Here is a 13,029-nt window from a genome sequence, read left to right on the forward strand (position 1 = left end):
TCGCAAAGTTGCTCTAAATTCCCCATCTGAAACAAATAAATCATGAATCCGATCTGAAGTCTCGATCAAAATTAAATGATTTGCGAACTCACTCTAAATTTTCGATTTGAATCAAATGAATCGCGAATCTGATCTGAAGTCTCGATCAAAATTAAATGATTCGCAAACTTGCTCTAAATTCCCCATCTGAATCAAATAAATCATGAATCCGAGCCTAAGTCTCGATCAAACTTAAATGATTCGCGAACTCGCTCTAAATTTCCAATTTGAATCAAATGAATCACGAATCCGATCTGAAGTCTCGATCAAAATTAAATGATTTGCGAACTCGCTCTAAATTCCCCATCTGAATCAAATAAATCATGAATCCGAGCCTAAGTCTCGATCAAACTTAAATGATTCAGGAACTCGCTCTAAATTTCCAATTTGAATCAAATGAATCACGAATCCGAGCCTAAGTCTCGATCAAACTTAAATGATTCGCAAACTCGCTCTAAATTTCCAATTTGAATCAAAGGAATCGCAAATCTGATCTGAAGTTTCGATTAAATGATTCGCAATCTCGCTCTAAATTCCCCATCTGAATCAAATGAATCACGAACCCGGTCCGAAGTTTTGATCAACATCAAATGATTCGCAAACTCGCTCTAAATGTCCGATCAGAATCAAATGAATCGCAAACTCGCTATGAATTCCCGATCTGAATCAAATGATTCACAAACTTGTTCTAAATGTCCGATCTGAATCAAATGAATCGCAAACTCGCTATGAATTTTCGATCTGAATCAAATGAATCGCGAATTCGATCCGAAGTTTCGATTAAATGATTCACAAACTCACTCATAATTCCCCATCTGAATCAAATGAGTCACGAACCCGGTCCGAAGTTTTGATCAACATCAAATGATTCGCAAACTCGCTCTAAATGTCCGATCAGAATCAAATGAATCGCAAACTCGCTATGAATTCCCGATCTGAATCAAATGATTCACAAACTTGTTCTAAATGTCCGATCTGAATCAAATGAATCGCAAACTTGCTATGAATTCCTGATCTGAATCAAATGAATCGCGAATTCGATCCGAAGTTTCGATTAAATGATTCACAAACTCACTCATAATTCCCCATCTGAATCAAATGAATCACAAACCCGGTCCGAAGTCTCGATCAAAATTAAATGATTCACAAACTCATTTTAAATTTCCGATCTGTATTAAATGAATCCCAAACCTGTTCGAAGTATTAGTTATTATCAAATGATTCGCAAACTCACTCTAAATGCCCCACCTGAATGAAATGATTCACAAATTTGTTTTAAATGTCCGATCTGAATCTAATGAATCGCAAACTCGCTATGAATTCCCGATCTGAATCAAATGATTCGCAAACCCTCTCTGAAGTTTTGATCTAAATCTAATGATTCCCGATCCATTCTACCATTCGCGAACAATCATTTCAGATCAGCAACCCAAAAGCTTCTATCTGAATCAAATGATTCGCTCTGAAGTCCGCGATTCGTTCGCAGCACTTCGAAACAGTGAATCATTTAGCGACGTAATGCATGCTTTACATGATTCGGAGTTTCAAAAAGCTCATGTTTCATTCATGATCACTACTTGCTTTTTAAAATTAATACACGCAATGTCAAAATTAAAAAATGAATGGCTCTTTTGATGTGTTTTTGCTAGTGAATCGCTTGAACTGAATGATATGAGTCACGCGTTTGCATCAATCGGAGTGGTTTGTCCTTTCTTCGCGTCTTCAGCCATGTTTGCATGACACTGTTAGTACTACTACTGGCTTAGTTCAATAGTTTTATGACATTAACTGAAATAAGTCTAAAAAGTATGATGTTTACAAATAAAATATCCACATTCCCATTCCAAAGATAACATCCAATATATATATATATATATATAATTAAAATATGAATTGATAACTAAATTGTATGTCAGTGAAACAAAAGAACCACTTTATAGGTAAGGTACCTGCAGCAGGGCGAGGTACTGTCCGCTGACGCCGGGGTCAAACTGACCGTGACACTCCAGCAGATCTGAGCAGACGTGAGGAAGAAGATGAGGAAGATCGTGTTGAAGACTCAGACTCACAGACTGAGAGAGAGTTTCACAGGCCTGAGCCAACAGCCGCAGCGCTGCCCTCCGCTCGCTCTGAAAACACACACAAACATGCCCAGAGAAAACAACAACAAGTCACAAAAATACAGGTCTGCACTTCCAAAGTTTTCACTGCTTCTCACTGGAGCCAACCTTTACAGACAGAATGGCTAAAAATGTCCTCAGATGTCAATCTGATGAATCCTTAAAGCATCAAGTGATTCATAAGTAGACTACAGAATATAGTTTTAGTTTTGCACATGTACATTTGTGATCGTCCGTACTCAGATTACCGATTTCAAGTAACTAGTAAAGTAACATTACTTTTTCATTTGCAAGAAAATATCTGAGTTGCCTTTTCAAAAAAAGTAACGCTGGTTACTTTTTGTTTCCTTTATGTATTTAATCCTATTTTATTAACCAGTGTCTTTGCTGCTGACCTCCGTTGATCCAATTCAACCAAACTAATAAGCAAAACTTACTTTAGATTAACAAGCATTTGTGCTTATTTTTCTCATTGCTGAAGAGAGTTGAACTTCCTTTTCCTACAGTTCTACTGTACAGATGTGAATGCACTTTTCCTTCAGCCTCCACTTTTTGGTGTGATAGGCTTTTAGATTTGCTAAAAATCAAGGTTTTTAAATTAAAAACAAACAAACAAGCAAGCCCTGGCCAGATTTGAAAAGTAACGCTAAAGTAAGATAACACATTTTCATAAAATGTAACGTGATTAGAAAGTAGAAAGTAACGCAATATTGTAATGCATTACTTCTGAAAGTATCTTTCCCCAACACTGGTGATTATTATGGTCATACTGGATTAAGAAGAGACTAAAAAGAGCAAGCCATTCACAAATTAGACATCAAAAATGAATTTTAAACAAGCGTTTTGATTCAAATAAGTCTGCCTAACAATCATTCAGATCGTTTAAAAAAGTTTAAGAAGTTTTAAAAGCTTAATGTTTGATAGATCGATCATGTTGTTAGCATGATTCTAACATGATTACCAAGTTGCTAGCATGTTTCTAAAGTGATTAGCATGTTGCTAGCATGTTTATAGCATGCTTAACAATTTGCTAGCATGATTAGCAAGTTGCTAGCATGTTTATAGCATGATTAGCAAGTTGCTACCATCTTTATAGCATAATAAGCAAGTTGCTAGCATGATTAGCATGTTGCTAGCATGTTTATAGCATGCTTAACGAGTTGCTAGCATGATTAGCAAGTTGGTACCATGTTTATAGCATGATTAGCAAGTTGATAACATGTTTATAGCATGATTAGCAAGTTGCTAGCATCTTTATAGCATAATAAGCAAGTTGCTAGCATGATTAGCATGTTGCTAGCATGTTTATAGCATGCTTAACGAGTTGCTAGCATGATTAGCATGTTGCTAGCATGTTTATAGCATGATTAGCAAGTTGCTACCATGTTTATAGCATGATTAGCAAGTTGATAACATGTTTATAGCATGATTAGCAAGTTGCTAGCATCTTTATAGCATAATAAGCAAGTTGCTAGCATGATTAGCATGTTGCTAGCATGTTTATAGCATGCTTAACAAGTTGCTAGCATGATTAGCAAGTTGCTAGCATGTTTATAGCATGATTAACAAGTTGCTAGCATTATTAGCATGTTGCTAGCATGTTTATAGCATGCTTAACGAGTTGCTAGCATGATTCTAGCCTAATTAGCAAGTTGCTAGCATGTTTAAAGTTAGTACAAGTCTCATTTCAGTAATTTAACTTTCTCAAGCCAACTAAATGATTCATTAAGAAGAAGTGACCCAAAAGAGCAACAAATGCCACTTTTCATAAGCAGACTAAAGAATATGGTTTCATTTGTAAAAATGTTGTATTTTAGAACAAGAAACTTGCTCGAGGGATTTTTTGGGGCCTCAGCAGCAGACAAGACTTTCACCAAAAGTGAGTTTGGTGCATCCTCAGAGCAGAAAACGATTCATAAATGAGGTAAATGTGTGATATTCGCAGTAGTGTTTGAGTCTGTAGTCATAATGAACTACAGCACGTTAAATCTATATGCCTTGATTATGATAAAAGTGTGTTGATGTACCTGCAGCTCTGCACGTTTGCCAGCGTATCGCTTCTTCTCAGTTTCATTCATCATCACTTGTTGGTCTTCATTCTGGTCCTCGTTCTGCTTTCTCTGGCTGCTCTGCTGGTCCTGAGAGTACAGCGCTCATATTGAGTCTCTGTGAATCAATGCAGTCTGGAGAAAAGCTCTTCAGGAGAGTCAATTAACAGCAGCGAAGCAAATTAGGCCCAGAAGCAGAATTGAATGACCCTCAATAGAGTTTAAACAGGTGGAGAGAAAGAAAATCTATACTGTGACTAAAACGTCGGCTTATTTTCTTTTCAAACTGTCTTAACTACAGCATATAATGACGCTGCTGGATGTGAGACTGTCATTTGTCAGTCAGAAGTATGTTTTATTTTCATGAGTAAGAACTGAAGGTTCCCATCATTGCTCCAGGACTTTGGGCGATTACTTTAAGCAATTGTTCAGATTTAAACCAATTTGCTTAAGAACCATTCGGATCAATCTGTGCAGCATTTCAACTGATTCACTGAAAAGAGGTCACTCAGAAAAGCAATAACGCCACTTTTGCACATAGCATTTGGTGCTTTTAATATATCACAGAGTAATGCATAACTAGATAAAACAATTCGTCATGATCAGAAAGTGTGAAAAAGTTTTAAAAAGTTTTAGAAATGGTAGAAATCGTAGCATGTTTTCAGTCAGAGGAAGATTGGAGTTTAAAGTTTTAAAGCTAAAAGGTTGAATGTTTTGAAGGCAGTACAGTCTGTCAGATGGATATATAAATGGTTACTAGCATTTAGCTAACATGATGAGCAAGCTACTAGCATGTTGCTAACATGTTTCTAGCATGATAACATGTAGTTAGCATGTTTTTAACCTGATTAGTAAGTTGCTAGCATGTTTCTAACATGATTAGCATTTTGTTAGCATGTGTCTAGCATGATTAGCATGCTGCTAACATGATTCTAGCATTATTACCAAGTTGTTAGTTTGTTTCTAACATAATTAGCAAGTTGCTAGCATGATTACCAAGTTGCTACCATGTTTATAGCATGATTAGCAAGTTGCTAGCATGAGTACCAAGTTGCTAGCATGTTTCAAGCATGATAAGTACATTGTTAGCATGATTAGCAAGTTGTTAGCATGTTTCTAGCATGATTAAAAAGTTGCTAGCCTGTTTCTAGGATGATAGCATGTAGTTAGGATGTTTTTAACCTGATTAGCATGTTGTTAACATCTTTACCATGTTGCTAGTATGATTAACAAGGCACTATCATGTTTCTAGCATGATTAGCATGTTGTTAGCATGTTTCTACCATGATTGTAACATGACTAACATGTCACCAGTGTGTTGCTAGCATGTTGCTAGCATTTTGTTAGCATCATTACCATTTTGCTAGCATGTTTAGCAAGGCACTAGCATGTTTCTAACATAATTAACACGGTGTTAACATGTTTCTAGCATGATTAGCATTTTGTTAGCATGTTTCTAGCCTAATTAACACGCCTTTTGCATGTTTCTAACATGATTACCATGTTGTAGCATGTTTCTAGCATGATTAACATGTATTTTGTAGGTTTCTAACATGATTAGCATATTGTAGCATGTTTCTAGCATGATTAGGATGTTGTTAGCATGTTTTTAGCCTAATTAACATGTCTTTTGCATGTTTCTAACATGATTAGCATGGTGTTAACATGTTACTAGCATGATTAGCATGTCGTTAGCATGTTTCCAACATGATTAGCATGTTGTAGCATGTTTCTAATATGATTAGCATGTTGTAGCATGTTTCTAACATGATTAGCATATTTTTTGCATGTTTCTAACATGATTAGCATGTTGTAGCATGTTTCTAGCCTGATTAACATGTTTTTTTGCATGTTTCTAACATGATTAGCATGCTGTAGCATGTTTCTAGCATGGTTAGCATATTGTAGCATGTTTCTAGCCTGATTAACATGTTTTTTGCATGTTTCCAACATGATTAGCATGTTGTAGCATGTTTCTAACATGATTAGCATGTTGTAGCATGTTTATAGCATGATTAGCATATTGTAGCATGTTTCTAGCCCGATTAAAATGTTTTTTTGCATGTTTCTAACATGATTAGCATGCTGTAGCATGCTTCTAGCATGATTAGCATATTGTAGCATGTTTCTAGCCTGATTAACATGTTTTTCTGCATGTTTCTAGCATGATTAGCATGCTGTAGCATGTTTCTAGCCTGATTAACATGTTTTTTTGCATGTTTCTAATATGATTAGCATGTTGTTGCATGTTTCTAGCATGATTAACATATTGTAGCATGTTTCTAGCATGATTAACATATTGTAGCATGTTTCTAGCCTGATTAACATGTTTTTTTGCATGTTTCTAACATGATTAGCATGCTGTAGCATGTTTCTAGCATGATTAGCATATTGTAGCATGTTTCTAGCCTAATTAACATGTCTTTTGCATGTTTCTAACATGATTAGCATATTGTAGCATGTTTCTAGCATGATTAGGATGTTGTTAGCATGCTTTTAGCCTAATTAACATGTCTTTTGCATGTTTCTAACATGATTAGCATGGTGTTAACATGTTACTAGCATGATTAGCATGTCGTTAGCATGTTTTCAACATGATTAGCCTGTTACTAGCATGATTAGAATGTCGCTAGCATGATGTTAGCATTAGTAGCATGTGTCTAGCCTGATTAGCATGTTTCTAGTTGCTAGGCTTGGATAGATAGCTAGATAGATGGACAGATAGAGAGATGGATGGACACACGGATGGAGAGATAGATGGAAAACTGTCTATTCATTACAGAACTATCCATGCCGTTTCAGAGGTGATTTTACCGTGTCAGGCTCGTCCCACAGTGTGGATGGGTACAGCGGGTCTCTCTGCTGAGCTAAAATCCTCAGGCACCTTCCCATCATGCCGAGGGAGCGAGCCCTGGTCTCCACACAGTCCAGCGAGAGAGAACTGACCGCTGTGAGGTGAGTCAAAACCACCTGAGCCAGAGACCGGCCCACAGCAGACCAGACCTGAGGACAGAGGACGACACACTGCTGGAATACAATCTTGAGGATATTTTGCATATAGAATGTGAAGCATGTTTTAGGCTTTTTTATATAATGCAACAAAGTACTGATATATTATTTAAAATTGTTAAGCACATACGTAAGTATTTGCCATGGTATTAGTGAATGTAGTGGTGTAGTGAATTTAATTCAATATGTTTAATAGAAAATCATATATATATAATAAAAAAATATAACTGTCCAGACAGGATCATTTTCTTTAGCATATTAACACAATTTAACAACAACAGTAAAACAACAACAAAAAATAAATGCTGTTTATCTTTGGAATATATATTTTCTATTTTTTCCCTTTTTTTTAAGTAAAAATTATATATTAACTGGGCATTTCTTTATAAAACCAATAATTTTTTAATGTTTTTGAAATAAGAACTCACCAATATGAAAAGCCTGTTTCCGCCACGGAATAAAAAATAAAAAAGGTAATTGCGACTTTTTATCTCATTTCACACATTTCAGACTTTTTTCTTGCAATTTTGAGTTAACAGCTCGCAATTCTGACTTTTTTCTTGAAATTATGACTTCGTATCTCGCAATTCTGACTTTTTTTTCTTGAAATTCCGACTTTGTATCTCGCAGTTCTGACTTTTTTTCTCAGAATTGAGATATAAACTCACAATTGCGAGTTACAAAGTCCAGTTCTGAGGAGAAAAAAATCAGATATGTTTACAGAAATGCGAGTTTATAATCTCACAATTCTGACTTTAATTTCTCAGAATTGCAAGTTCATATCTCAGCATTCTGACTTTATATCTCACAATTCTGAGAAAAAAAGTCAGAATTGCGAGATACAAAGTTGTAATTGCAAAAAAAAGTCAGAATTGCGAGATTAGTCACAATAACTTAAAAAAAAATTGTATTCAGTGGCAAAAACAGGCAAAAATTCAGTTTAAAAACAGTGAAATATTATTAGAATTTAAAACAGCTGTTTTCTACGTGAATATCCGTTAAAATGTAATTGATTTCTGTCATGTGCAGCTGAATTTTCAGCATCATTACTCCAGTCTTCAGTGTCACATGATCCTTCAGAAATCATTCTAATATACTGATTTATTCTGCCCTCCAAAGGCAAAGCGCAGTAACTACAAATTTGGTCAAAATTGAGTTAAGGCTTAAAATGGACTTTGTGACAACTGTTTTGTCTTGTGGCAAAGTCTCCAGGTTCAATTTTGTCCCGTTTCAGAGAAACGTTCAGAGAAACGAGAGCATCAACGTGTTTGACTAGCTGTTGTAAAAACTTTAAAGGCATTTTTCTCAGTTTCAGTGTTCGCGTAGTTACTGCACTTTGCCTTTGGAGGGCAGAATTATCAGTGTTAAAAACAGTTGTGCTGCCCAGTATTTTTGTGGAAACTGTGATGCATTTTATTTTTCAGGATTCACAGATGAATAGAAAGCTCAAAAGACCAGCATTCATTTGAAACAGAAATCTTTGTAGGCTGTTTACATACGGCTCAAGCATTTAAGGCCTGATACAAAAATATCAAAGAGCGAAAGAAAAAATCAATGGAGATGAAATGTGAGAGTTGCTTGACTGATAGATTAAACATCTCATCTGTGTTTGACTGACTGCTGAATCAACTGGAGACACACACAAACAAACTCTTCTTTCAGCATAGTTTTGCAAGGCACTGTATTTGTGAGCATGTGAAAACAAAATGCATACAAAATACAAAAATGCATGAAGAGTGTCTGGTTGTTTTGGGTATTAGTTTCTCACCCTCTCATGCTGGCTCAGATCAGCGCTGCTCCTCATGTAGTCCTCCAGCGCTCTCTCCACGGATGACTTCCTGTCCCGGGCGATGGACTTCCTCTTCCTCTCTGCACACTGGAGGTCCAGCATGAACAGGGCCAGATCGGCGAGAGCCAGTCTCAGACGGACACACACACGGGCAGCTGGGACGTTACGCCAGCCGGACTGGAGGAAAAACACATGAGAACATTCTCTATAACACACAGAAACAGACTATTAGCATCTTTATTCATATTTATTCATTTATATTGTATTAATATATTTTCATTTTCATTTTAGTTGATTTTAGCAATTTTGTTGTGTATTTTTGTAATTTGCATTATTATTCTTAAATATTTAGTTTGAGTTATTTTAGTACATCTAGTAAACTAAATTAAAACGAGCCGAAAAACACATGGGCCATTCCACCGAATGGGTGCCATTTCCGTCCCCCATGTACAAATATGCATAAAAATGAACTATAAAATACAATTTATCATTAAACAAAGGTGTCCTTCGTTTCATTGAATGCAAATTGAAAATATTTACTTAAAAACCTACCAAAATCACCGAAAATATAGCATTTGGTCACGTCCCAAATCTCGAACACTACATTTTAACTTATTATATAATCACCCCAATTTAAAAATCTTTCCGAAATCATTTTTATTTAGCATTTGTGTGAACCTCCATATCCCATTTGTGCTTTAAATACATTTATTCAAAAATAAATGTATATTATAGTAAAGTTATATCATACATCTGGATCTTCTGAAGGCAATGAAATGAGCAGAAACATGCGTTCTCACTTTCTTTTCTGTATACTTCATGATATTGTGAGTGTCATCATAAATATTCAGTCCTGTTACCTAAATTATTTCTTAGATGTTACTTTAATAAAATACAAGTCTTTGGTGAATCACCATAATTTGCTGAGTATCCTTACAATATGTGCTCCATATGACCAGATTATATGTATTTGCTCATTTTATCCTACAATCTTAATCCTGTTACTTCTATACTCATATACTGTAACTAAATAACAATAACAGGAATGAGCGATTTATTAATGTAAATATTAGGCTACATCCATATTAATCTGGATACATTTGAAAATGCATCTTTTTCTCAAAGTTTTGGCTTTCTATCCTCACTGAGACAATGTTTTTTGCCCAGAGAATCTTATGGTTGTTCCTGCATTGTTGTTTTATATTAATGCAGACAATGTACTTGCAAGTTCTGTCCTATGGCAATTATGTATTAGACCCAAACATGGCCTTTTTTAGCAGTGAGGTCAGCACACTAGTCAATGTCTAAAACTCTTCACTAAATCACCAAATCATGTGCAGTCAAACCTATATACTAATAAATGCATCACAGAAAATTGATAAGCTTGAGGTTTGAATCGCCTTTAAAATGAAAAAATGGGTTTGTGTATTTTAGAAAAAAATACACCTTGTGTAGCAAAATATTGATTCCTTCATGATAAATATTACTTTTTTTGAGCACGAAACCAACCATTTTTTTTTTTTAAACCAACACTTGCCTGTGGGGAAGATGAGGGAATTTGTTGACATTTTTAAACATGCTTTTGTAACAGGTAACAGGACTGAGGAAAATGTCTCTATCTTCCACTTTAAAATAGTGTAAAATATTAAATAAAGTGACCTGAGATGGATCAATACAGATTTTGAATAGTTATATATGTGTATTACTAGATTTAGTCTTAAAAGAAAAGAAAGAGAATGATTTTTGGAAGAGTTTTGGAAGCAAAAGGCTCACATTTACATACATTTTGTATCAAAATAATAAAATCAGGCAGTCTTCATAATTTTTCCTCAAAAGGTAAAACCTCTGAAACTTTAAACTTCAACACTGAAAAAACGATTCATTGAATTTACTACAATTCTTAAGGTAAGTGGTTGCAATCCATTTATTTTAGCTACATTTAAATAAACATTTGTTGTAAAACGAAATGACTAATAGTTATCACCTTACTTACTCAGTTGATTGATTATGTTGATAATTGAATTTTTTTTGTATTCTAAAATGTTTTCTAAAATGTTAGGTTGAAATATGCAAATGAGCATTATTAAATGAAACATGCGCTAATTTGCATACATTTCTAGTATAAAAATCTAAACACTGAATGAAGTCAGTTTTAAAATTCCTGTTTATTTTTTTTAACATATTAGAGTCAAAAGAGGGAATTTTAAGTATCTGATTTCGTCACGACATAATTCAGAAAAAAAATTTAGAATAGACAGGAAACACTTTTTTAATCATTTTTGAGGGAATAAAATGTACAAAATCAAGCAAATTATATATGAACAAACCCCTCTGTAAAAACCTTCAGGATATAGACAGGAATACAATGTAAAGTGTGGTGTGTGTAAGTGCTACTGAAGTGGAGATTTATGGCTCAGTGTAGGAGAAAAAAACTCATTTTGAGAAAACGGCCTTTAAAAATATGCATCATAATTAAAATCTATTGACACAAATAGATAAAGTGCCATAAAAGAAACACTTAACAGTGATTTTGGGATGTTTCTTTCCACTAGTCTAAAAAAAAAAAAACACTATGAAAACCCAAAAGCCCAAAATCTCAAACAGGTGCATGAAAAACAGCACTAGATTCAGTCTTTACAAAAGAAAGAGAATACATTTGTTTTTGGGAGCAAAAGGCACCTATTCAGTGGAATGGCTCACATTGGCATACATTTTGCATCAAAGTAATAAAATCAGGCAGTCTTTGTCTTCATCATTTTTCCTCAAAAGGTAAAACCTCCGAAACCCTTCTAAACAATTTCACTCAGAGCTGGTCACATTATGTCATAAGACAGATAGTTTCATGTTTACATTAATAATAGCATAACATGTTGATGTTTTCAGTTTATTCTATCAGTAATCTCAACTCTGATCTGCTGGAGTCTGACAGCAACATTCACTGAATAAATGTGCATTTCTGACGCTGAATCAACATCCATTGTTATCCGGGTTCTGCTGATTGTTAAAGTCAACACCAATCAGTTCAACCTGACATATTTATCAAAGGGGATGTTAAATGAGAAAACAATGATATTAAATCAAAATGAAGTCATATCTGAAGTGGATTTACTCTGCACTTCGACAAACACATATCTGACTATTCATGAGCTTTACATCTGATCTAGGTGAGAGTTAATGCATTCTGATGAAAATTACAACAAATATCAACATTTGTTGAATAGCATGCACTGGTGAATCACTCCAATTAAAATCAAGAACGTGAATGAATAAAGAACATGTCTTTGCTGTAATTAGTTTGCATTCTTAATTCATGAATGTGAACAACCAGAAAAAACTGTCAGAAAAAGTGCTTCTCATTTGTTTCCTGTGCACACACACACACACACACACACACACACACACACACACACACACACACACACACACACACACACACACACACACACACACACACACACACACACACACACACACACACACACACACACACACACACACACAGAAGGGTCCTGATGTAAATCTGGGTTAGAAAGCTGTACAAGTCATGAATTATTCATCAGGGCCACAGACTGAGGAAATACAGGAGTGAAAACAGGAAATGACCCGACAGGAACGACCTTCTCACAAATGAGTCATGTGACGATTGTCAGAACCCTTCTGCTCTTTTGATATTCAATTTAATATTCATGAAAAATGAATTTGTATTTTAGTTTTAGTATATATATATAAATAATATTTTATTTCAATCAGAGCCGGCCCTCCCTATAGGCGAACTAAGCGGCTGCTTAGGGCCCCGCCGCCACTAGGGGGCCCCCACTAGTGATCCAAGTCATTACGTTGCAAAGCGCGTGGCTGTCACTAACCAAGTTTCCATCCAGTTTTCGAACTTTTTTGTTAATCGACAAAGAGAATATGCGTAAAATAAACCTGCGAAATTTGCTGTCCAACCGGCCTTTTACCGATAAAATGGTGTGCATAATGACCTCATCCCTAAAAAAAAAAGAAACCGTGACATAAGATTTGG

General features: G+C 35.2%; 1 protein-coding gene across 1 annotated transcript in view; it reads right to left on the minus strand.

Moving 5' to 3' along the window:
- Positions 1-13,029, minus strand: part of cfap46 (cilia and flagella associated protein 46) — a 182,291-nt gene that overhangs the window by 37,316 nt on the left and 131,946 nt on the right. Inside the window, exons 43-46 of the mRNA XM_073834516.1 lie at positions 8,985-9,182; positions 7,022-7,210; positions 4,187-4,297; positions 1,989-2,168 (exon numbers count right to left, since the gene is read on the minus strand). Coding sequence (XP_073690617.1) covers positions 1,989-2,168; positions 4,187-4,297; positions 7,022-7,210; positions 8,985-9,182 — 678 coding nt within the window. The remainder of the gene's footprint in view (positions 1-1,988; positions 2,169-4,186; positions 4,298-7,021; positions 7,211-8,984; positions 9,183-13,029) is intronic.

This window comes from Garra rufa, chromosome 2 (genome assembly GCF_049309525.1).
Source record: "Garra rufa chromosome 2, GarRuf1.0, whole genome shotgun sequence".
Taxonomy (NCBI): Eukaryota; Metazoa; Chordata; class Actinopteri; order Cypriniformes; family Cyprinidae; genus Garra; species Garra rufa.